At 34.4% G+C, this 26,408-nt stretch overlaps 1 protein-coding gene across 1 annotated transcript in view; it reads left to right on the forward strand.

Annotated features, from left to right (window-relative positions):
- Positions 1-26,408, forward strand: part of CSMD1 (CUB and Sushi multiple domains 1) — a 1,117,781-nt gene that overhangs the window by 776,401 nt on the left and 314,972 nt on the right. Inside the window, exons 9-10 of the mRNA XM_039568608.1 lie at positions 5,622-5,746; positions 6,918-7,039. Of these exons, the coding sequence (XP_039424542.1) occupies positions 5,622-5,746; positions 6,918-7,039 (247 nt within the window). The remainder of the gene's footprint in view (positions 1-5,621; positions 5,747-6,917; positions 7,040-26,408) is intronic.

The raw sequence follows: 26,408 nt of genomic DNA on the forward strand, positions 1-26,408 counted from the left end.
GGAAGGAGATGGGATCTTCCAGCTCATGCAGAGATTTATAAATTGTTCAGCAGGGATTGGATAGTCAGACCTAAGAGAAAGGAACAATGCACAGGAATTAGAAGGAATTGTGCAAAGTTCTCTGCAGCTCTAGAAAGGAAATTAATACAACTTGTATCCTGAATCAAGGCTCTTCCAAGCTAGATCATAACTGACAGGAAAAATAAATTACATAAAAACTGACATACTTTTTGGATTTTTCTCTATTTATCCTCAAAGGAATTTGAGAAATCATAAACTCCAGCATTAAAAGATTCAGTTATAGGCAAAGTCATGGCTTCATTAGTGACAGCGCAGCAGTTCAATGCATTTAAAAAAATAATGAAGGGAAATAAGCTTTCAATTAATAGGCTAGAGAGACAAGTTTTCTAAATGTTTGCTGATGTCCTCTTCTGTGTTCTGATTCAACTTGTCAAGCACAGCTACTGCAAATGAAATTGTATGATACAAAAATACAGTATGCATTTGTTGTCCAAAGGGCTGCTGTTTTTAGGAAAGAAATGCAATTTCTATCTAGGTCTTTATTAATGTTTGATGTATTGCAGAGAGAAACATCAGGCAGTAGAAGACTAGATGAAAATGGGATGCTAAAATATAACTTTCTCAAGAGGTATTAAAGTGCCTGTGTGTATTCATCCTTTATATTTCCACTGTTATTTTTGGAGAGTATTTTACTTTCCTGCTTGTGCAGGCATGCCTCAGTATCCCTTCTCTGCTTCAGTCTCTCCTCATAAAGTTATAAATGATGCAGACAATGCCTCTTCTGAATTCCTCCAAATAAAATATTTAGTTGAAAGAATTAGGGGCAGTATCTATGATCATTTTGTTATCAGTGGAGAGAGAAAAGTATCTCTGGAAAGAGTAAACAGTGACCGGACTAGAGGCAATAGAAGTAAGGTAGGACATGGTAAATTACGACTAGATTCAGGATTTAAAAAAAAAAAAATCATGTTTTTACTATGAGGATAGTAAAACATTGAAGTTTGTGAGACAATTTGTAGAATCTCCATCCAGGGAGGCATTCAGAACTCACCTGAGCAGGGCTCTGAGCCCTCTGTTCCAACTGGGCTTGCTTCAAATGAACTAGATGATGTCCTCTTCCAATCTAATTTATTCTGTGAATCTGTAAATGTCATACAGCTTTTATGTGTTCATGGTACACTGTTGGCCAAACAGACTCTCATCTAGTTGTGGTCCAAATCAGTGGCATATGAACAATTGTTAAGATACAACAGCAGGTCTAAGAGCACTGATAAGCTCAAAGAGGGTAACAAAGAGAATTACTTCTTTTCACCTCTAGGCTGTAGTCTGTAAATTGAAAGAGAAAGGGAACTAAAATAGTTTTGGTGAAACAGGTTCAAAGATCCAAAATGTGTGAACCCAAACATGGAAGAGCTCAACAACAAATATCCCAGCAATGCATAAAAATACCAAGAGGGAAAACGCAAAAGAACCTTAAAGCTCGAAGTATATTGTAAGATATCTGAGGCAATCTAATGTCAAAGAACATTGGAAAATGCAGATAACTATATTTTGAACACAGTCTCTTAGGAATTAATGTGGTTTAAAAGTATCTTAAATGCCTGCAGCTTACTTATGAGCAATACTTATGCTTACTAAACTGACAGAGCAAGGCTATTTCTCTCCCTCCTTTATCCCATCCAGCCTCTTACAATATTTTAATTTCGTGAAGTATATGTTACTGTTCATGAGGATAAATGAATGCATGTGTTCAACAAGAAACATTGTATAGAATAAGATAAATAAAACATGTTGTATACTTTGATCACATTAATTGTGTGCATGTTTTGGGCCTCCAGTTATGAATATTATTTGAGAGAAATTATAGCAGTTGGTTTTCCTCCTAAACATTACTTATTATCTGAAAACTCATTATGCAACAGCAAGTGTTTTTCATGTACTTTAAAGTTTGTTAATATCTATTTTAAACATATCTATCTTAAAATTAGCTGTCTAAATCTAGATGGACATTTAAACAGAGAATTTGGCTGGAATTTAGTTTTTGTTTCTCTGAAATGAGAAATCAAACTCTTCCATAGGAGAAGGGGAAGTAATATTTGCTGCTGCTTGCATATCTCCAATGTAATAAAAGTACTCTGGAGAGTAAAGAAAGGCAATGGTTTTTTTTCTTTTCTAAGAGGCAAGTATAAACACCAGAAGGAGCTATTGTTCTTGTCAAGAGAATGACAACTGTGAATATTAATCTGAAATAAAACACGTGAAAATGCACATTATTCAAAATCTTTTCCAGTCTACTGAAAGACATGTTATGAGTGGGATTGATTGAAAGGCAGAGGGCTTCTTTTCAAGACAGCCTGAGACCCAACTGATTCAGTGATGACAAGTTCTTTGAAAAGGGTTTCATCGTTTTCAGCATAGTAATGACATTCATTCTAATATCATAAAGCAAACAAAAAGGTATTGAAATCTTAACCTTTTCATTCTGTCCTCCTGCCACACTTTTACTGTGTTCATTTCAGGCGAAATTATTCATTTCAGGGAGATGATTTTCAGTGATTTTAAAACAATCCAATGGATATTTGGATTCATTTTGGGGAAGAAATGGCAAGTCAGACTTGGCTAGAGTAATGAGACATAATCAATATAATTTTGAGGTCAATATCACGTTTCATTTTTAGGTAAGATTGCAAACCAGTAGATTGTTTAAATGAAATTTGAAATAGATCTAAATAATACTGTTTCAGCTCTCCTTAAATATTGTATGGTATGTTCAGTAATGTGAAAATGCAGTCATTTTCCACCATTTCACCAACAATTTGTAAAACAAATGGATTTTAGATTTCCAAAACAAATTTTGAAAATGAAATTAACTTTTGTTATGTTAGTATCTTCTTTTTTAAAAATGGCTTCTTCCAGTCAAATTCTAGCATTCTTTATAAACGCACAAATTATGCTTTGATGGAGTTCAAATTTAAAATAGAAAAACAAGGAAACAGATTTCTTCCCCATGTTTAAAGTTTACAGAGAGAAGTAACAAAGCAAAACGCAATACTTGCAGTGCTCTCAGCTTTGCTTAGTGACTAGGGAGGTAGAGATGTAAAAACAACCAAAACAACAAAAACCCCCCAACCCAATTAAAAACATTAATTGTTAACTCCTGAATATTAAATGAACCAATTTATTTTAAATCACATATCAAGCATGCTATAAGAGGCATATTCAAAAGTATGTCTCCTTTTTAAATGGGAAACTGTCAAGCTTAATCAATGGAGAGACCCAGCAATGTGGATGTGGTTAGGAGTTCTATTGTAGACTGTGATCCAGATGCATCCCTTCTCCTAAGATGATGCTTTAGATACATAAAGAGCTTTTGAGTACTTCGTGTCCCTACCTTGCTCTTTAATATGACATTTTTTGCTATATTTCTTTGTTTTTATTATGTTGTATTCAGCACATTTTTTTTGTGTCCCTTAGTTTGTGTTCAGACATTTCAAAAGATTATACCCACTGTGTAAAACATATGAAGTTCCCCTTAATTGTCCTTAGATCCTTAGATCCAAGCTATTTCCAGAATTTTAGGAAAAAAAACAAAACAAACACCTGAAATATATACTTTGTAGAATAATATGGAAACAAATTGAATCATCATTAAGTGTATAGCTTAAATTAGTGTGTAATGTTTTATGTATACATTAATAAAAACTTTAAAAGTATTTCTGTAATGATCAAAACCCAATCTAAACATAAAATCCTTTATTTACTGCATTAGACATAAAAATATTTGTATTCCTCCTGTTCATTTCCCTCCACCCCCCTTCTTTCTTTCCGGGGGGGGGGGGTGGATATTCAGGTATTTTAAATTATAAATTGCTGTTGCAAACATCCAATAATTATACATTTCATTTCACTCTATGTTTTTGCACATGCACAGTTTTTTAATTCTCCTTACATGCCTTTATAGTAGCAAACTTAAGGGAAATGTTGCTTTTCACATTGCTTCACACAACATTACACTTGTCAGATGGCCTTTGTTCAAAATGATTTTTAAATACTTTGATTCTCAATTTGCAGTTATCACTACTAGGTAACTGCTTGAGTTTTTTTCCCTGTTTCCTTCGAAAAAGAAATGCAGAGATCCTAATTCTAGACAATAGGAGAAAATGCCTTTAAAAATATGTGTTTATGGCATTAAAATGTCAGATTAATGAGTAATATTTTCTTTACTAATAAGAGAAACTAATTTTTCATTAACTGGAGGTATTTATTTAGAATAAAGTTTGGTCTATTTTTGTGAGGGTTTAAAGAATGTTCTGAAGATTATGATAAGTATAAAATAAATGCAATTTTAGAAACCTGCATTGTTCTTGAAGAATTTTGTGTATTTTGCATGAATTATGAAAGAAAAGGGCCAATATTTTCCCTGCCTTTTTGAGTTTTCATATTTAACGGCTCAAGAACAAACTGATAGGAGAAGTAGTTTTTAAAACTTTTCTAGATTTGAAGCATCACATTCAAATTTTAAAATTAAGTAAAAAAAACCAAAAAGAAAAAAATCCCATTAAAATTTCCTGAAAGAATGAAAAGAACTATAGAAATACATCATAATATTAATGAACAATATAGTCAGTGTTTGTGAGATCCTCTGAGAAACTAAGATAATACTTGTCCATGAAGGGTGGGAATCAGCTGCATGATAGTGAATGACATTATATGCAGTTCTTCACAGCACAGCACAATTTTAAGCATTGAGCCTCCTGATTGCCATATAGAAATCCCCTGGTGTTTAGGAGTGAATAACTTAGAGAGAGTAAACTGAGAATACTACTTTATTGAGTTCACTTAGTTCATGACACGGGATTGTCAAATACAGATTTAAAAGTGCAAGAAACCAAACAACAGAACCAGTTAATTATGATGGGGAATAAAGAATGTCACAAATAATAAATGGAGTCAGATATGTAAATACCGTTTAGGAAAACTCCCTGTGATATAGACCATAAGCGTATACAGTTTTTAAAATCTTCATAATGATTGGTCAGCATAAGTAATTCCAAAGGGACACATTTCAGTGTTACAAGTGTAACAAATCAAATTTCAGTCCCAAAAAAATTATCATTTAATGTAATGTTTAACATGAAATTTCAACAAGGTCAGGAATATTTAATGAATTCATACCATTGACTTCAATTAATATTTCCTGGTTGTACATGTTGACAAATTACCATGTCTAATTGCTTATTCTCTCATTTGAGAGAATATAGTGATGTTGAAATTATTCATTAAGTTCTGTTGCCTGAAAGAATTGTGATTATATATTTTCTTAGAAAGAGTAGCTATCTGTGCATTCATTGAACTCATCCTGTAAAAGAACAAACTTAGTATCACAATTGCTTTGTATTCCTAGACTTTCTTCCTTAAAAGGTAGGCAAACTAGTAGTAAACCTAGAGCATAAGTTGTTTTTTATGCATAGAATTTTGTACCTTAATTTCTTTATTTGGATCTTGAAATATTGTCACTTAGCAATGTTTGTATTTGTTTGAGGATGTTGATATTAAAAATATATTTAATTCCTTCCTTCTTTCTCCCTTTTATCCCCTAGGGTGGGTGCAAGTGTACAGTTTTCCTGTGAAGACAATTATGTGCTGCAAGGTTCTAAGAGCATCACTTGTCAGAGAGTGACAGATACACTGGCTGCCTGGAGTGACCACAGGCCAATTTGCAGAGGTAACTGCTATTCCATGGAATTTTTCATGAAGTAAAGAAATGCTCGTATTTCATGCTTTAGAATGGAGGCAGCCACAGAGAAAGATGAAAGATAAAATTTTCCAAAGTACCAGAAATATGTTGGGTGTTTTATTCCAACATTAAGAAAAAAAATGACCAAGTTTTTAAAGAATCTAATCATTCCTCTTGCCTGTACTGAAACTTAAGTAACTGAAGAGACTAAATTACATCAGAAGGTAATGGAAGATCTATGGATAGATTCTGAGGTTCTGAGATTTGTATCTAAGTACTTAGAAATTATATGATCTAGACTCTCTGTTTAGCATGTTGAAAAAGTGCTGTAGTACCATAAACGTGACATTTTGAAATATTCTGAGTTGATGTAGACTTATGAAACTATAACTCTGTTTGTGTCACTGAAAATTATGCGTCCAAATATTTTTAAATGCTTCTAGATACTGAAGTATTTTGAGAAATTTGAATATTTCTGCAAAATCTGTCCTTAGTGCTCTTTAGAAGATAACTGAATATGTTAAGTAATGTATTTTCAAACTGCTGACTATCTGGATTTGCTGAACGTGGCAGAGAGATTGTGATGGTTTCACAACAGAATCTGTGCTTTACCAAAGTCAGACTACATACTGCCTAGAACCATTTTCTTTTATTTTTCTTTGTAATTACATTTCCTATGGTGGAAAGAGCTAAGACACCACAGGAGGTCATGTTTAGGTTAAGGACATACAGTTAGATAAATATTGTGATACATGACTTTCTTTCTCCAAATCATGGGGAAATTGTGAAGGAGAGCACATACTGGCCCTTCTTACATTCATGGGTAGAAGGCTCCCTCCATACATTTGGAAAGGGTAAATCTCTCTCCAAACAGAATATTGATATGATAATTTTGAGAATTTAATTTACATAAAATATGAATAAAGTATTGTAAATGCTAGGCTGATTAATTGAAAGGTGCATGTTTCTTCCTCTGTAGGTAAATTTTCAGGATTTTTTTGTCTGGCTGAAATATCTTTAAGGACAGATCGTTATAGAGTGTATCAGCATAGTAATACTTTCATGGCAAGTTGTTGCTAATGCTGTGGCAATTTTATAATATTTATTTTAAACAGAGCATCCAGTCTAAAGCAATCTGATTTTTTGGTTATCATTTTAGCTAGAACATGTGGTTCTAATTTACGTGGACCAAGTGGCATTATCACGTCGCCAAATTATCCAGTTCAATATGAAGACAATGCACACTGCGTGTGGGTCATTACAACAACTGACCCAGAAAAGGTATGCTTTTTTCTCTTGTCTCAAGTGAAAAGGTAGAGTTTTGGATTTGTCTTAAAAATATTTCATATATATTTGCACAAATGCATGAACACATGCAAATTTGTATATTTATTTAAACACAAAAAGGAGCAGAGTAGAGATGTTAGGAAAATACACTTGGGCACTAGGGGAAAAAAAAAAGTAGCATATATGAAAATGTCCACTCAGAGAAATAGGTCTAATTTAAAATTTTCAAGTTTTAAATACTTTTTAATGAAATACAAAAAATCATGATCAAAATTCCACATTGCTAAATGAGTTAATAGTGAATTTTTCAGGTTGTGTCTTGATACTTATTCACTGTTGAATCTTAACATAAGATTTCCTGGCATAAAACCTGAACATTACATGTAAGTATTTTGACAGCTGTTGTTAGTTGTTTTACTACCTACATAATTTCTCTTTTCAATCCACTGTTTTCCAGTAATGATTCTTAATACATAACTACAAACTAGTCATCTAATTATGCATAAGATAGTGGTCATAACAAAATATTTTTACTGTTTTTCTACAAAATCAGTAAAAGACAGAGACCCCATATCTGTAAGGAAAAAAAAAAATAAAAAGAGGTTAAAGAAGTACTTTACTTATATTGTACTTCTGTGTAGTGAAATGCTGAATAAATGAATTACATTATGTCAAGGAATGTACAATCTATATGTACTTTCATAATTTCAGAACATACGTTTCCTGTGCAGCTTTTTGGAAGACGTCTTGATTTCTTTAAAGTAGTTAAGCAAAAGAATGTTTATCTCACCATTAATAAGTGAAAATATTTAGCTGCAGAAAAGATAAATTTGCTGCATGCTTTCATAGCATATTGTTGAGATGTTGTAGCGGGTTGGGTTTGAACCGGCTTGCTAACCTATGACAGATGTAAATACTGTTGCTTTGCAAAATTAATTAAGTTCATTTTTTCTTAAAGATAATTCAGTGTGCCTCAGTAAAGATATATATTCAGGAAAACCAGGCAAAAGTACAAAACTATCATATTGAGAAAGATTTTACTGTAGTGGGACTTCTCTCTGAACAGAAAGGGCTGTTTTTAAGTTCCAAACTGAACTGTTATATTTTATTTAGAATAGCCATTAGAAGTGAATTTTTTTTCCTGGAAGACCTTTGACTTTAAAGTCACTGCATTTTATAGAAATTATTAAATCACTTTCCATTTTTAAATATAGAAAAGCATTTAAATTATGGGAAATGTCTTAAAATTTCATCTACTCAAATTATATTCAGTAGTGTATTGTCTTGTTGATTTTGTAAAACACAGTATATTTTTGTAAGAGAAAAATTAAATATACATTAAAAAAAAGTGTAATTACTACTAATAGAGGATAGTATAGGCATCTTAAAGCTTTCTTTCTTCAGTTATTTTTTTTTTCCTTGAATTGTCAAAAATTTAATTGAGTGTTTTTCATATTTATAATAAAATGATGGTGGCAATCTCCTTGCTGATTGCAAGAAAGTTTAACCATAATAATAGAAAAATTGGTACTGACTATGCTATTAAACTGCCTAGTGTATATTTTCTGTGGAGACTCAAACTTACCTATGAGAAACAGTAAACCCCCCCATCTGCTACAATAATGCACAAGTTCTCTTCATTCTATACAATGTATATATCTCAGTGAATTTAAAATTTTAGTAGTGCAGAAATTAATGAGATTGGTTTGGATTAATTTATTATTCTGTTCACTGGACTTGAAAAACCACTGCTATTAAGTAGTGTTCTGTGGGCAGGTTGCTAGTTCATCAGACACAAGAAGGAATTGCACACGCAGACAGATAAATTATGTTACATTCAAAATTAAGAGGTCCAAGTAAACACTTGGAGCTTTCACCTAGAAAAAAATCCACACTTGTTACATTCAGCTGAGTGGAAGGCAAAGAGACATACTAACAGACACTGAAAATCACAGCATGGGGAAAAGAGGTGTAACTTTTATGTCTTTCATTTTGGACAGGATGGGCAATATTGAATGAGTTGTCTTTTTATTGATCTTGGATTTGTCTAGCAGTGCAACCAAGGAAGAATTTTCTTAATTTCATGTCTCTTGGAAAGACTGTAATTGCTTTAGGACCATGATGAAAATGAGACTTATTTAAGGCTTACAGTATTGTTAGGTTGCTTTCACATAATGTATACATCATCTTTATGAGTATTGGGATTTTTATCTCCAAACAACTGCATCTGGAGTTAGCACACACCCCTTCAGTTAATAAAAGATGTGAAAGAAAATCCTTTTAGTTTACAGACTCTCTGAAATGGAACCCTACTTCTTTTTTTAAAAAAAATCTTTCTAGGATTTTGAAATCCATGAACTTTAAAAAAATAAATTACCAAAATAATTTTCAAGTTTCCAGAGCAGGGAAATTATTTTAAGATATGGTGAAAGTTTTGAAGATTCTTACCCTTGACTTTTCTTGGAGTTACGAATAACAGAACTCTTTGAGAATTGAATTGTGTATTGAAGGTCTGATTTTAAGATTACATTGAGGAATCCACTCTTTTGACTGGCAGATTTGAAAATATTTACCAGCGCGCTTAGGGTCCTGTTGATTTTCTTTTCCAAGGAAGCAGACGGATCATGACATGTTGTTACTCTGTATTTTAAATTACTTTTGACTTACTCTAAAAGTGAATTTGTGGTCTCCTATCAGGTTAGTTTGCAAATAGAATTTTACAAGATAAGACAGTGTTTTCTCTTAACATTCAGTGCAGTTTGAAGACAATAATGTAGTTAAAGAAGTTTCCTAGGAGATATCCTTCCAAAGAAAAAACACCCCCCCCCAAAAAAAACTCCACCAAACAAAAACGAACAGAAAACCCAACAAAACAAAACAAAGAAACAAATAAAAACCACCCAAAAACCACCCCAAAAATGATGGGCAGGAATATTTTAAAGATTTTTTTTTTTTTTTAAATAGACACATTTTCCAAATTTTGCATTCTGGTGCTGGGGTGGGGGCAGATTTTTAATGCCAACTCAAAATGAAAACAAATTTCAACATCCTATAGAGATAGTTGCCTCATTCCAGGTCTCAGCCAACTATATCAAGATCATTTTTAGTTAAATATTTTTCTAACATTTATTTGCCTTTTTCTGATCAATACAGAAATCTAAATTTGATTCTTCTCCTGTTCAAAGGTATTTCTTCTTATTTTGAAGAGTTGATTTTCTTCCTTAACCATTTATTTGTTTCCTCTGGATCCCACTACTGTAGCTTTTGGTCAGCATTCTACCGAGTAATTTATTAGACTTTTAGTACTTGCAAATACAACTTTATGGTGCTCTTCTGACTCTGTGTCAAGTACATGCTGTAACTCTTTACAGCTCTTCATTGTTTGAGTTCTTCTGTTATGCAGTTTCTCAGCTTTCTAGAATCAGTTACTTTGAACTCTTTTGAGGATTTACCGATCTGTTCTCTTTACCTCTTTCTTACTGTTAGTATAATCTCTTTAGTATGTACTAAGCATGGATCTACCCCTTGCTGTTTCAATTCCTTCTCCAGACTGTGGATACTTACTGCCTTGGATTTCCTGCTGCTTTCACTGTTTTATGGTCATATTGCAAGGGCTCCATTTTTCATTCCCAGTGTCTATTGGAGGGCAAGGTTTTTTGCATTATTACATTGTTGTTTCAGCAATGATACATAATTTTGCCCAATATTTTCCTGACTGATTGCTGATTGCAGTATAGTAGATGTGCCATGGGCTGCAATATTGCTAAGTTTAATGACCTGGTAGATAAAGACTGTGTCCCAATTCATGCTGAATGAAATAACATCATTTTGGAGTGGAGTTATACCAGATTTAAGTAAAAGTGTTGAAGAAAATGTCTTCTACATTAATACATCTATTTCTGAGACTGAGCCTTTTGGTAAAACTGATAAACACAGATCAAAACCACTTTCTATATTGAGTTTAGATGTCTCATTTGAGCATTAATTACAAGAAGTTTTGACTCTTGTTTTCTTTAAACTGGAGGTAGGGATGGAAGAGGGATGCATGGGATCAATGCATGGGCACTGGAATCATCTGCCCAGGGAGGTGGTGAAGTCGCTGTCCCTGGATGTGTTTTAAAAAAGACTGAACGTGGCACTCAGTGCCATGGTTTAGTTGATGAGGTGCTGTTAGGTCATAGATTGGACTTGATGATCTCAAAAGTCTTTTCCAACATAGTACATTCTGTGACTTTCTGTGATTCTGTAATACTCATCTCATGATGAAAGCATCCAAGAACAAATTTCCTGCCACACAGGAAAGTACTGTATTTCCTGGCCAGCAAGAAAAGCTAACCGAAGGAGCAATCTTAATGCTTCTAGTGTTACTTTCTGTGGTATTTGTTTTTTTTTTTTTCTCAGGCGATTTCTAACATTATGTGCCAGAAAACACCAAATGCTTAAGTTTTTTCCTCATAAGGCCATTGTCACAAATACACGCTGACAGTTATTATTTCTTATTACTTACCTTCCCTCTGACCTTCCTTCCATGCTGTTTTTGAGCATAGGAGACTAACTACTGAGCTTTATCTGTCTTCAGTATCTCATATTTGCTTTCAGGATATCAGCTAGATTCACACTACTGAGATTTAGCTGTAGGGTGTGAATTTTATGAGCCACATATGGATCTAAGTATGACATATTAAGTTGGAAATGGCAATTTAGGGAAAAAAACAACAAGTAAGACTTCTGGAAAGGAGCTATAGGAGCATACACAGGAAAGAATGGAAAAGCTGAAGAAGGAGACTCAGCAGTATATTTGCTGTGATATTGTCTTTGATTTTACAATAAGTCCATAATTCAGAAAGACAGTTGGAATATATAGGATGGTAGTGCAATGCTCAAGGCAAACAAAAGTTTCAGTGTCCAAAAAAAGTGTCAACAAAAAACCAACAAAAAAAGCAAAAATTACAACCTTCAAAGTGATCAAAATGAGTTTGTTAAATACAAAGACGTATGCCATTTAAAGAGTTTTAATGCTTCTGTTTCCTCATGCTCTAATACCAGATTGAGGACACTTTCAAAAAAGAGCAATATGTAATATTTTCGCTGTGATATGTTTCTTCTGTATCTGCTTGGGTCAGAACTATATAAATCCATTATTTTGACTCTTTAGTTGAATACTTACTGCAGCAAAAGTATTTACCTTCCTCATAGATACACTTTTCCAGACTGTATATCTGAAAAATTCTTCTTTATTTTGGCCTATATCTTGCAAAAAAAATCTAGGCTATTTATCTTTGAATTTCTTATTTTATAGCTAAAACAATCCCCTACTCAAAAAATACACCCCTTCCCCCTCAAAGCACTGTCCAAATGCTTCTTGAGCTCTGCCAGGCTTGGTGCTGTGACCACTTCCCTGGAGAGCCTGTTCAGTGCCCAAACACTCTATGGGTAAAAAACCTTTTTCTAATATTCAACCTAAACCTCCCCTGACACAGATTCAGGCCATTCCCTCGGGTCCTGTCACTGTTCACCACAGAGAACAGATCAGTGTCTGCCCCTCCTCTTCCCCTCACAGCAATGGGGTCTCCCCTCAGTCTCCTCTTCTCCAGGCTGAACAGACCAAGTGACCTCAGCCGCTCCTCACACGGCTTCCCCTCAAGGCCCTTCACCATCATTTTGCCCTTCTCTTCGGACACCCTCTTATAGCTTAATATCATTTTATTTTGCTGTGTCCAAAACTGTACACAGTATTCAAGGTGAGGCCTCATCAGTGCAGAGCAGAGTGGAATAGTTGGGCAGCAGAATCTCCCTTTCCAGATTTTTAAATGTGATGACCCTGTGTGAATTTCATACATTAGAAGTGGTCTGAGTCAGAATAAACCGGTGACATTGCAGAAGTTGTGCCTTCACATATATGAGAAAGAACTTAGTCCAGTTCTGTGTGGAAAAAATAAGAGATTATTGATCAGACTCTTGGAAATAATGTAAAAATAAAAATAAGTAAACTTAGCAAATATCAGTAGGAAATCTTAGTGTGATTCTATGATAATTATGTTTCTTGTTTACTGCATGTTTATTGTTTGAAGAGAAAACTGGTTGTAGTATTTACGATATTTGGTTAAATGGAAGGTAGTGCTACTTGCTGTGTGGTTGAATTTCAGTAAATTCATAAGTAAAACCAAATCTGTGTTCAAAAATATTCTAACACTTACTGATTTTTTTTTTTTCAATGTTGCATATATTTCAAGGAGAAATGTGCTGTTTCTACTTGAGTGTATACTGGTATTTACTGTTGGTTTTATACATAATTACAATTTGGCAAGTCCTAGTTATTCAAAGAATTGTGGAATTGTTTAGGTTGGAAAAGACCTTTAAGGTGCTTGAGTCCAGCTCTTAACCCAGCACTGCCAAGCCTACCCCTAAACCATGTCTCTGAGCATCATCTTTAAATGCCTCCAGAAATGCTAATTCAACCAAATCTCTGGGCAGCCTCGTCAAATGGTTGGCCACCCTTTCAGTGAAGATATTTTTCCTAATATTCAATCTAAATCTCACCTGGCACAATTTGAGGCCATTTCTTCTTGTCCTATTGCTTGTTATCTGGGAGATCAACCCCTACCTGGCAACAACCTTCTTTCAACCAGTTGTAGAGAGTGATAAGGTCTCCTCTGAGCATCATTTTATCCAGACTAAACAACTCCAGCTCCCTCATCCATTCTTCATTAGACATTGATGCATTAATGACAAATAATAATCTTTGTGCACGACAATATTTCTTAAAATTTATTGCAGGTTTCTTATATTGAAAAGCTATATGTAATGGAGAAATCTAAAATTGGTATGAAATTGCACATCCGATCAAATTATTGTCTCAAAAAAATCTGACTTTTTTGAGATAAAACAATTTCAATAATAAATCTCAATTTGTTAAAGATAATAGACTGGATTACCTCTTTTTTAGTAATTGGAGTGTGTTTTCTTTCGCTTTCCATTTAATGGACTCTACTGATTTAAAGGATAAACAAGATCTATTTTTTAAAAACATTTTTGAGTGTTTTTTATTAATTGTAATTATACCAGGTAGCCTAAAACTCAAGTATTTTCCAGCTTATTTTAATAGTTTCTGGGTGCTCATGTTCACAGACTTTAATCAGTGTTTAAATCACAAAACAATATACTGATTTGGTCTTTAAAGATGTGGGGCATCCTCTTCTTGATTACCAGCTGTAAATTGTTTAAGAGGTTAATGTATCTGCATGAAGCTGTTCCCACACTTGTTCTCTCAAAGGCCTTCTCTTTGCAGTTTTCATCATGTCTTAGAGCTATAGTAACACCTTTATTATAGTAAAGGAAGCATACTCGAATTAAGATTTGTGCAGTAATTCCACTGATGCACATAGAAAGGAACCACTGGACAGGCTCCTACCTTCGGAAGGGGGCATGGTGAAGAAGCTTCTTTTCCATGACATGGAAAGGCATGTCATTTCTTTCAATTGTCTTCCCTTGGGAAAATAGAGCCTAAAGCATCGGTGGCACTTTACTACGTAAAAATTAAAATCACAGTGGGGATCATCATGCCTTTTCAGATTTTCATGCCTTTCAGAAAAAGGAAGCACCTGTTAACGATGATCATCCCTTTCCTTTCAAGATGGCAGGAAAGAAGACAGATTTCACAGCATAGTTTTCCTCTTCATCCCCATTGGTGGTAACTCTCCTCATTACAACAAAAAGAAATATTTTTAATCTAGTGAAGAGCTTAGTAATTTAAATAAGTTATCACTGGAACATAATTTACTTAGTGGTATTTCTGAAACGTGTATAAGCAAAGACCTGTGCACCATAGTAAAGTATTCAGGATTGAAGTGAATCATAAACAGAGGCTTCACTGCAAGAATGATGTTTAGGTCACTCTAGTTGCTATGAAAGTTTAAAATGGAGACCAGATCATTAGAGAAACTCACCTTTCTGCCTGAGGAGGAAAACATCTTAGGAGGAGTTCATTCATCACTAAGCAGTTCTCATTTTAGATTTGGTATTGAAATGGGTGGAAGATAATGACAGATCATGTGAAATGTGAAGTTTGACACTATGGAAATAAGAAATTTACATTTTCTCTGCACTCCAAGATTCATTCTTCTCCTATGGTTGCTCTGTTTTGCAAAGCACCAGACCTCTCTTTTCATGGAGTTCACAGACTGTGATGGAGAGTTTTGTTCATGCAGATTTCATCCTCTCTGCAGATGTCATTCTTCTAAGCAACATCCTCCATATTTACTAGCATAAGTACCTGGCAAGAAAGTACAAGTGAAGAAGATAAAAAAATCTAATTTATTTATTCAATCAAAATCCAGAAGTTTCTAGAAGGCAAACCTAAGGATTTTAAGTAAAGATGAAAAACACATTGTTTAACAGCTTTCTTGACTTCACATGAACATCTTGCAGAAACTTGCATCTGCAGAGCATGAGCAGAATCTCAGCAGGTGGGAAAATGAAGGGGAGATAGGACAAGATGCAAGTATTGCCTCCAGTTATCCTAAGAGAATAAATTAGGCTATGTTTACATTAGCATTAGTAGTACAGTGCACCACAAGCAGCTTTCTACCGCAAAACAATTAGTGCTAAGGGCATGAGGTTCACACTGTGTATATTTCAGAGTTTTTACTGTGGACTGTTTCTGCTTCTTTAGGCTGAATGCCTGTTACTGGCTGGAGAACACCTTCCAGCTTACTTTTATGCAAAAAGAGATGAACTTACCTGCTTTGAGACTGCTCTGTGAGGCAAATCAAAGCACAGTAAGAGCAGATGACTGGAGATTGTTTCTGAAGTGCACCCTTGATCAAAGCCTTGATGTGAATGTATTTTTAATCTCCTGGTACAACCATCATAACACAAAGAAAAGCCTGATATTTGCAGACACTTTTTACATGCAGGGCTTCATTGGGTCAATGGACAAACAAATGAAGACTCAGAAATGTCCTTTTAAGATTTTATATTATCTTCATGAAATTCAAACACAAATCCCACACAACAAAGTAGTTTCAGAACCTGCTTTATTCAGGACATTGCTTATAATGAATATATTCTTGCTACCCCCTAGTTATTTGTTGGTTCATTAAGTTGTTTTTTTTCCAAGGCAAAGAACACACTTAGGTAGAGTATGCACACTGTCAGAGTATATGTGTCATGTTTTAATTCAGTCTTCCACACAATTAACATAATTCTTGTTACTGTTCTATCAGACTGTTAACAGCCTTCTGAATGATCATTCTTTTTAATTGAAGCTTTTGAAATATTTTATGTCTACAGTGCTTTTCTCTGTAATTAGGTGATTTTAAAGAGACACATAGATTATATTTGCCTTGCGGTATCTTTCAGGAAAAGGTATTGCATGCATGCTATTACATATATGCAAACCTATATGTAGAAAACTAAATGCTTACAAATTTTATTTTCTACATTAGCCAGTTACTAACTCTGTCAAATTAGCAGACTTTCTGCTCTGATGTTATCTAAAGGGAAAATATGTGTTCGTTTTTTCATCACACAACTATGACCAGGGAAAGCTACACAGTAATTCCTGAATATATGTCCTGAAGCAGATACCTCACTGACAGTCTGACAAATAACTCTTTTAGCTATATTTAAAACAGTGAGAGAGCAATTACCTGAAGCACCTTTAGACACAAATGGGTAAAGATCTACATTTAGGTGTTTTAGAGCACATTTCAGTTACTGCACCATAGACTTCTTACACCTTAAGTAATCCTTCCTGGCCTCCAGCTTCTGCTTCAGTAAATTGTGGACCTCTCACAGATTCTGTATCTCCAGGCAAAGTGAGGATTTCACATTACACTTTCAGATTACACTACCCAACTATTTAGATTTATATGGAATTCCATCCCTAGTACTGATTTCTGAAAAAATTCTATTTACTTTGAGCATTTTCTTTTTTTTTCCTCTTAAAAATGAAAAAAAAAGCGCCTTCTTAAAAAAGTCATATTACAGATCTTTTGGACATGTCTTGTTGCTGTGCAGTTCTTTGGGTTTGAACAATATCCATACCACTACAACTACAAGAAGAGTCAGGAGGACAATCCAGGGAACTATGGACCTGTCAGCCTGACCTTGGTACCAGGAAAGTTCATAGAGCAGATCATCTTAAGTGCCATCATATGGCACATACAGAACAATCAGGGATTTATGAAAATCAGGTCGTGCTTAACCAAGTGTCCCAGTTTGAGATAAATTCAGAGGAATGTCCAAACTGAATGTCCTCTGATAGGTTTCAGTCGCCCCTCCCCCACCAGGTTCAGAAAGAATTGTCCTCGGAGGAAAGTGAAAGGAAAAAACCTATTTATTTAACAGACACAATGCAGAATGTGAAAAGAATAATGCTAAATAATAAAACCTCTCACTGTGGAGGTAACCTGGTAAATTTTCAGTCCTTTCTGTGGGTGTGGTCTCTGTCTTTCTCTCTTCAGGGCTGGGTCAGCATGGGCCCCCCTCCGGGCCAACGGTGTAGGGTCTCCTGGTGTGTTCTGAACACTTCCAGAAGAGAAGAAGAAGAAGCCAAAGTCCCAGGAAAAAAAAAATCTTACTCCCCATCTCTCTCCAGAGAAACAGAGCCAAAAGCTGGCTGAAAACCAGCAAAGGGTGCTTCCTCCGCTCTTGCTGCCACAGTAGCATGCAGAGGAGTAGTGTGACCTTGGAGCACAAACTGCTTTGAAAAGTTCATCTGGCTTTTTTTTTCTCCTTCTCTTGCACCCAGTTTTAAAGACACAGAAAGGCACAAGAACCATATCTGGGCATAGAGCGGTGATAGGGGATACACATAATAAAGTCACCTCAGGACACCAACCTGCTTTCCTTTTATGACAAGGTGACCTGCTTAGTAGATGAGGGAGAGAATGTGAATGTTGTTTTTCCAGACTTCAGTAAAGCCTTTGACATAGTCTTCCACAACATTCTCCTGGAGAAACTCACTGCTCATGTCTTGGATGGATGTGCTCTTCACTGGGCGAAAAACTTGCTGGATGGCTGGGCCCAGAGGGTGGTGGTCAGTGGAACGAAATCCATTTGGTGGCCAGTCATTAGTGTTTCTTGGGACTCAGTATTGGTGATGGTCCTGTTTAATATCCTTATCAACAATCTGGATGAGGGGATTGAGTGCACCCTCAGTCAGTTTGCAGATGGCACCAAGTTGGGTGGGAATGTAGATCTGCTGTAGGGTAGGAAAGATCTACAGAGGGATCTGGACAGGCTGGATTGATGAGCAAAGGACAACTGCATGAGGTACAAGGTGAAGTGCCAGGTTCTGCCCTTGGGTCATGACAACCCCATGCAGCACTACAGTTTGGGGGCTGAGTGGCTGGAAAGCTGCCTGGCAGCAAAGGATCTGGGGGTTCTGGTTGACGGCTGGCTGAACATGAGCCAGCATGTACCCAGGTGGCCAAGTAGGCAAATGGCATCCTGACCTGTATTAGCAATAGTATGGCCTGAAAGGAAGTTGTAGCAAGATGGGGTCAACTTCTTCTGCCATATCTGAAAGGAAGAAACAAGAGGAAATAACCTGAAGTTGCACCAGGGAAGGTTCAGTTTAGATATGAAAAAAGAAAATCACTTCAAGAGTGTTTAGGCATTGGAATAAGTTGCCCAGAAGGTGGTGGAGTCAATGTCTGGAAGGGTTCAAGAGGTGCCTGGATGTGTCACTTGGGGATGTGGTTTAGGGGTGATTATGTTGGTGCTAGACAATGTAAGAGTTGGACTAGATGATCTTGAAAAACACTTGTGTGGTCATTTTTACTTGGTTACTTCTTTCCTTTTGTCGCTTTATGAGTCCTGTGGATTGGCCAACTGTATCTATCTCTGGAGTGTTGTTTCAAAGATACTGAAGAATTATTTTATAAAGTCTTATGATCATTTAAGCTTTGAAACATTTTTTATTGTACCTATGTTGGTAAGAGACTATGTTTTCAGCATAATTACTTTTAATCCATGTTTTTTAATTAAACAAATCAAAATACAACTCCTGAATTGGATTTACAATAACATGGTAAAATAATGAGTGAGGTGGTATTTTTATTACAGCACCAGTTTTATGGTAATTTAGTATAATCACTTGAAGTATGATAAGCTTTATAATTCTAGTTGTACCCGTGCTGACCCAGGGAATGGACCAGATTACTTCCAGAGGTCACTTTCAATCTAAATGATTCTTTGATTAACCAAAGTGATTTCAACACTGTGAATATTTTTGTGTTCATATATGCATTTTGCAAATTTCTCAGGTACTAGATATTAATTTCCATTCCTACCGACATAAGAATTATCAAGTTTATGTTTGTGGCATTTCAAGTGTAACAGAATATTTATAGACAATTTTAAAGAAATTGCAACTTGTCATTTAAGCCCTGTAAAATGCTAATTATAATTCCTGAAGGTATGTGATTATTTGAACAGTATTTTGAAAAAGAAGGGCCAAAAAAGAATATTTTTTACAAGTTTTAAGAATGTTTTACAATAAAAGTATGGCATTATGCAGGAATTGTAATTCTTACTTGTAAATATCTCACTCAGCTAGGTATATCACTAGTATTTGGACTTAATTGTGTCTGGTCTTTTCCTTGTTAAAACAGTTAAGAAATGAGTACTTAAAAATCAATAATATCTTTAAGATACTAAATTAATACTTTTATTCTAGAAATCCCTTTTAGTAATTCAAATTATTTTATGTTCCCAAACCCAAAGAATAATAAGGTCCATTACTTTTAAAAATTATATGACAGCTTTAATAGACATGAGTAATATTTAGAGATATGGTTTGAATATTTAAATATTGTCTTCAGCTTTTATTTTAAGTTCACTGTTGGGCAGCTTCATCATATGGGGATCAAAGATTTGTGTAGTGTTTTTGACCCTTGTAGTATTGTTCTAACATATCATTTTATTGTGAATAAATAAATGTCAGTTTGACATATAATTAATTCGCTTCACCTTCAAGAAATACCCTGCCTTCTTATTCTACTTGAATAAGTCAGATAAAATTTATAACATGAAAGATACAGTCATAGCTGTCAACCATTAGGGCAGTGATATACTACTACTACTACTACTACTACTACTACTACTACTACTACTACTACTGACTATTATTTTCTTTATTGAGCTCTGTACGTATTAGGGTCTAAAAACTTTGAAAATTATACAGATCAAATTTTTACTTTTTTTTTTTCCCCCCACTTCTCTCAATGCATTAGAATTCAGAGAACCTGTAATTGGTTTCACAAATTAGTGTTCTAAATTCAAAAGTCCTGAGGAAATCTTCCTCAGGGTTGTAAGCTGATTCCTTGTGTCTCCACCTGAGGCAGAAAACTGATCAGTCTATATATGTCTTGTAATTCAAAGAAATCTTCTACTGGCAGTTATTGACTGGTGTGGTTTGAATCAGATTCAATGAAACCGGGAGACAGAAAAAGGTAATGGGTATTATTGACATTCAGAATACTGATCTCTCTGACAAAAGTACAACTTTTTTTGTGCAGTGTAAAAATGCTAATATCACAGTCCAAAGGTCCCTGATGAGCCATAATGGGCAGACTTAATCTCCATGAGCCATTTTCTGACACTTTGTACATATTCATATTTGCCCTTGGTTCAGGTTTTTAGATTATCTTTGCAATGACATAATGAAAAATGTTTTTAATAAAAAGAGAGAAGTACTATTCTGTACAGAAATAGAGACAAAAAGAAAATTCTAAAACAAATGTTTTGATTGTAGCACTTCTGAATAGTCTTTTATAATAATGGATAGTTTGTAGTAATAGAAACAAAATTGATATATGCTTGCAATACAATTTTCTAGATAATACAGAATATATTGGAAAATTAAGAAATATTTTATTCTATCATTTCACACTTTTTTTTATCCGTGATATATGTTTCTGTGATGTATTTTCCTTAGGGAAAAATATTTAATTTAAATAAACCTCCCTGAATATTAGTATCAGAAAGACAAAATTGGTCTTATTGCAGCTGCCAGATTGTCTCCAGATTAAAATATATTTCCATACAAAGTAAAATGAAAAACACCTAAAGAACTAATATGCCAGTAAAGCTTTTATTTAAATCATTAGAATATATCTAACTCTCTAAACCTATCTATAACCTTTTTATGGAGGCACAGTATATCTAGAGATGTAATTCAAGTTTTTTTTATTTAGCTAATAAAAATGTCTACCAAATAGACACTGATAGTGATAAAGAGAGAATAAAATAGATTGGAAACGACCTTATAGATCCATATTTAGAATTAATAACATTAGGGTAGTCTCAAATGTCTTTATTTTTTAGTATTGTTATCTAGATTTCTAATTCATAAAGAACCTTGGTTTTTTTCTTTGAAAAAGTGATTAAAGGGCAGGGATATAAACAGAATAAGTCTTTATTATGTCACATCTGCATTTTGAAATGTTTCCTGAATAATTTATTACATGTAAAAATTTCCTGTGATAGAAAAAGCAAATGTTGAACTTTGAATTGACATCAAACATAGTTTATTTCATTTCACTCAGTCTTTCTGGCAGTTTATGTCTCTTAAGAACAGGGAAATGAGAGCTGCACAATAAGGTCTTGGCCATCTTATTGGCAAGTATTAAGTTCTTCCTTTAGACACAAATGAACTCTTGGTTAAAGCAAATAATAGTGGAAACCAAACAGAAAGAGCAGGCGTTGTGGAACCAAACCAAAAATAACATTAACAATTTTCTCTATATCTACTCTTTATTTTGTTACTAGTGTCTTTTTAGTGAGTATCAGTGCATAAAGAGTTATTTGCTCCTACCAATAAGACATACATTTTTATCATTTCTTTAGTCTTTGTTTGTTCAGATTTGAGATGCAAAGGCTACATATTTATCAGAACTCTGTTGTGCTTGGTAGAAATCAGGCACCTGTTCTGTTTTGTTCTTTCGGAGATAAACTTGACTTATTTTTAGTTTTAAGAATGACCAGTTTTGAAAATAATTGTTTTCATCTGCCTCCAGTTTTATTTTGTAGTTTGAGAAGGGATAGAGATTAATTTGTGCATAAATCTTTGCCAAAGATTTCATATTAGTGTATTAGTGTCTTAACTTTTCACCTTTCTTATTCAGCATATTGGACATTGCCATTAAGGCAGCTTGTAGAAGTTTTGCAGAGCAGAGCAACTGAAACATAAAAAAGAAAAAAAGAAAAAAAGAAAGAAAGAAAAAAAAATATCCCAAAAGTACTTTGTGCTCAGTTTCCTGTCACCTGTGCCTGTGGAACAAAAAGTAAAAATCACCTGATGTGCCAGATTTCGGTTTACATGATACTTCTATATTTCCTGAAATCTGTCACTTTTGAACACATATCTACTAGCCAAGCTATTCAAGGACTGAAGATAATGGTCCTTCCAAAACAAATTTCACAGATGTATCATTTTAGTCCAAAAGCATTGTATTGTTGACATTACAGCCATGCTTCTTTTGTATGCAGAAACACAAGCTGAATACTTACATGATTCATACTTCACTTATATTTCTGAAAACCAAATAATATCAACTATAAATATTTTTTAAAGGAAACAGTTTCTATTTGGTTGATATATTTCTTGAATATTCAAGTCAAATTGACACAGCTTTGCAGTTGAGGTCTCATAAATGTTGATTAAAGAGAAAAAATGTCTCCCCATCTGTTGCAGACAGATGTATGCTCTTTTAAGATGTCTGACTTTTTCAGAGAGCTGACTGATGATTTGTGTTCAGCTAGTGCTCTATTTTGACATCCAAATCCTCTTCTAGAGAGCTGTTACCTGACTAGCTGTCACTCATTCTGTAACTGAGCAGTACATTGCACCTTTCAAAATGCAATGTCCTATTTAATGACACATTTCTTTTACTCTTTTTTTTTTCTGGTAAGGCAGTCTCTCCAATTTTTCAAGATCATTTTGCTTTCTAAGCCTGTCTACAGTTTAGTCACATACCCTCCCACTGTAGAAACTTAAATATTAACGTACAGTTTAAAAAATGTTGAAGTCTCTATGTATTTTTAAAATCTGAAGTTAAAAACACTAACTCCAAATAGAATTAAAAAATCCCACTAACAGTCATTAAGTTTGGTTGGGGATTTTTTGTTTGTTTGGTTGGTTTTTTTGTTTGGTTGGGGTTTTTTTGGTTGGTTTTTTGTTTGTTTGTTTGTTTGTTTATTTTTCCTGAAGAATCACGAGTAATCAGTCATTAGATAATCTAACTCATCAAGAAGTTGGACCCCTTCAGACGTGATATCTATTGTGACTGAAACCATAAGGGTACACTATCTCCAGCTAGATTTAAAACACAAAGTAATGATGTTTTAATAATTTAAACTTTTTATCTAGTATCTTCTTAACCAAACTGCATTTCACATTTAGCTGTGTTCACTAATACAGCTTACAGTACTGGCATTGCCAGTTTACATATGGTAATGCCAATGATTTTGTTTCATGAACAATGTACAGGTGGGAGGTACAGGGAAGAGAAAGAGAAAGAAAACTGAAGATCTGACAAAACAGATTAGGCAAAATAAGTGTTCCAGTTTGGCCAAATTTAGAAATATATCCTCTGAGAGAAGGCACAACCACCCCTCCCCCACCAGGTTCGGGAAAAAATAAATTTTCCTCGAAGGAAAGTGAAGAAGATAAAACTATTTATTTAACAAACACACGGGAAAGGAAAATAATGCTAAATAATAAAATCTTTCTCTGTGGAGGAAAAACCTGGGAAAGTGTCAGAGTCCTCCCTTTGGTCTCCTCGGAGCTGGGGCTTGGCCCAGGGCCAGGCCCTCTGTGCCCGGTGGAGAGTCCTCCCGATGTGCTCTGATGTTACAGCAATCAAGCAGTCCGGTAGAAAAGGGAGAAAATCTGAAATTCCAGGGAAGGAAAAATTCAACTCTCAGTCTCTCTCCAAAGCAGCTGAACCACTGGCCAAAAAAAAAACTGTCCTGGGAGCAGCAAGCCGGGTGCTTCCTCCCTCCCCTGCTGCAGCTGTGAAACAAATCTGTGTGTGACCTTGAACAAGCGGCAAACTGCTTTGAAAAAGTTTTGCTCAGTTTTTTCCTTCCCCCTCTCAGGCTCAGTTTAGAGGCATAGAAAGGCACAGAAATTAATTTCTGGGCATAGGCAGTGATATGGGATACACATCATAAGGTTACCCCAAGACAATAAGTCTTTTAGAAATGTTAATATTTTTTATAATAGTTGTTTGGCACCCGATATAAGTATATTTTAAATGCCTAAAGTCTTTACAAATTAAATAAAAATAAGTAAACTACTTATTTAAAATGTCCATTTTTAAAAGGAATAAAGAGGAGGCACTGATAAGCCTTTTTAAAAGTGCATTCATTACAAATGAAATACAAAGTGACTAAGTAAAATTTGGCTTTGGACTTTGGTTTTAATATAGTAAAATTTTTGTTTGTTTGTGTTTACAACATCTGGAAAAACAGGAACTGTATTGGGATAAATCGGCTATTCTGATAAATGGCATTAGATAATATTTGATCATGAATTTTATTACCTGCTTATCACAAGTGCCAAATTTGCCAAATGGTATAGATTTATAATATAGGCAGGTGTGGCAGTTTTTATTATAAAGCATTAAGTCACAATTTAAACAAAAATTAAAATTTTTTCCTCCATTTATTTCTTGCAACTTTTCATGCATTTTGATATACAAATAATAAGTTATACAGACAAATCAAGGACCATGACTGTAGAATGAGTTTATATGTCTGTATATATGTACGCAAATAAAAGAAAAAATTAAGTAGCGCATACTGATAGTGGGAAAATTAATATTTTCAGATAGTAAGTTTATAAAATGACAAACCAGATACTGAAAGTTAGTTTCTGTTTCCAAATGGTTTCAGGTATGCCATAGCTAGCCACAACGATTCAGATTAAGTCCTCTGATTCTCAAAATGGAATAGATGATGTTGTGATAGCTATGCTTGTGCAGTTCTACTGCTTCATGTACATTTAATCTATATCATGATAAAGAACAAGAACATATTGACATCTGATTTGGATTAAGCTTTTTAAAAGGTACAGCTAGCTGTGTCTTTGTTAAGACACAGGAAAGAGGAAAAACAGTTTTGTGACTAAATGACAGATTTTGACGACACATGCTAGTTTACAGCTTCTCCCATCAGATTAAAGAATGAACTTGGTAACTATGTTTCAAATATGTAGACAACAGGGGGATTACTATAAAGATGGTACCACAATGTTACAAGTATTGATACTTACAGAAGATTGTAAGCTTGTTCTGCTATAGAAATGCAAGTAGTCAACACCATTTATCACAGTACCATGGAAATGAAAGCAAAGGTTAAGCAAACAGTAAAATTTAATTTGCTAAGGCTGTATCTACTGTTCGTTTTAGATGTCGTGATTGCAAAATGTAAGTCAGCAAAAAGAAATCAAAATCTTGTTCACAAAGAGGAAGCACACTATGTTTAAGTAAAGACAAGAATTAATTGTTAGTATAGTAGAGATCTCAGCAGTTGAATTCATGAAAAAAATATTACTATATGTCTGATTATTAGATTAAAAAGAATAGTGCATACAGAAGTCTCAATATTTACTATATATGGCATATTTTATGTGTATTAGATAATGGGTTTTTTTCCCTGTTACCCCTAGAGCCAATTTTGTCCAGCTCTAGGGCTACATTTCTTGACCTGTGGTGAGTTGTTTATAGCTGTGGGGTATAGCTCTTGTAAAAGCCATAAATATCTCATTCTAATGGAATAGCAACTCGCTATAGATATCTGTATACAGCTATGGTTGTACTTTGTAAAGATAAACAAAATTAAACTAGCCATAGACACCTGGTCAATAAGAGAAATCACGGTCATAGAAATGAAGTAAAACAAAGCTGCAACTCCCAACAAGAAAAGTTCAGACAGGGAAAACCTAACAAACACCAATCCTGAGGTCTTGAAAGTTCAGTGCAAATGTGCTTGTTACTAGGAATGGCAATACTGCATTACAGGGCTATCTGGTTACAAGATAGCGGGGAACCAGGGTACAGTAGTGAAGTCTTTTGTAATGCAGTTACTCTCGGAGACTGACTGGGCATTCTAGTGATGGTTGGGCATATTGAGACTTATTAATATGCAGGTATATTTAAACTTATTATGCATATAAGAAAAAATTCACAGTATAAATAAATGACTGGCTTAACAATATTTGCTTGTCTCACAGCATATATTAAATGGGCGTAAGGTTTTTTATGTCATAGCTAAAGGATGACAGCAAATATTTATTTCTCAGAAAAGAGTCTATCTAAAATATTCTGGAAAGATCACTGCATTGTAAAAA

Source organism: Corvus cornix, chromosome 3 (assembly GCF_000738735.6).
Source record: "Corvus cornix cornix isolate S_Up_H32 chromosome 3, ASM73873v5, whole genome shotgun sequence".
In the NCBI taxonomy this organism is placed as follows: domain Eukaryota; kingdom Metazoa; phylum Chordata; class Aves; order Passeriformes; family Corvidae; genus Corvus; species Corvus cornix.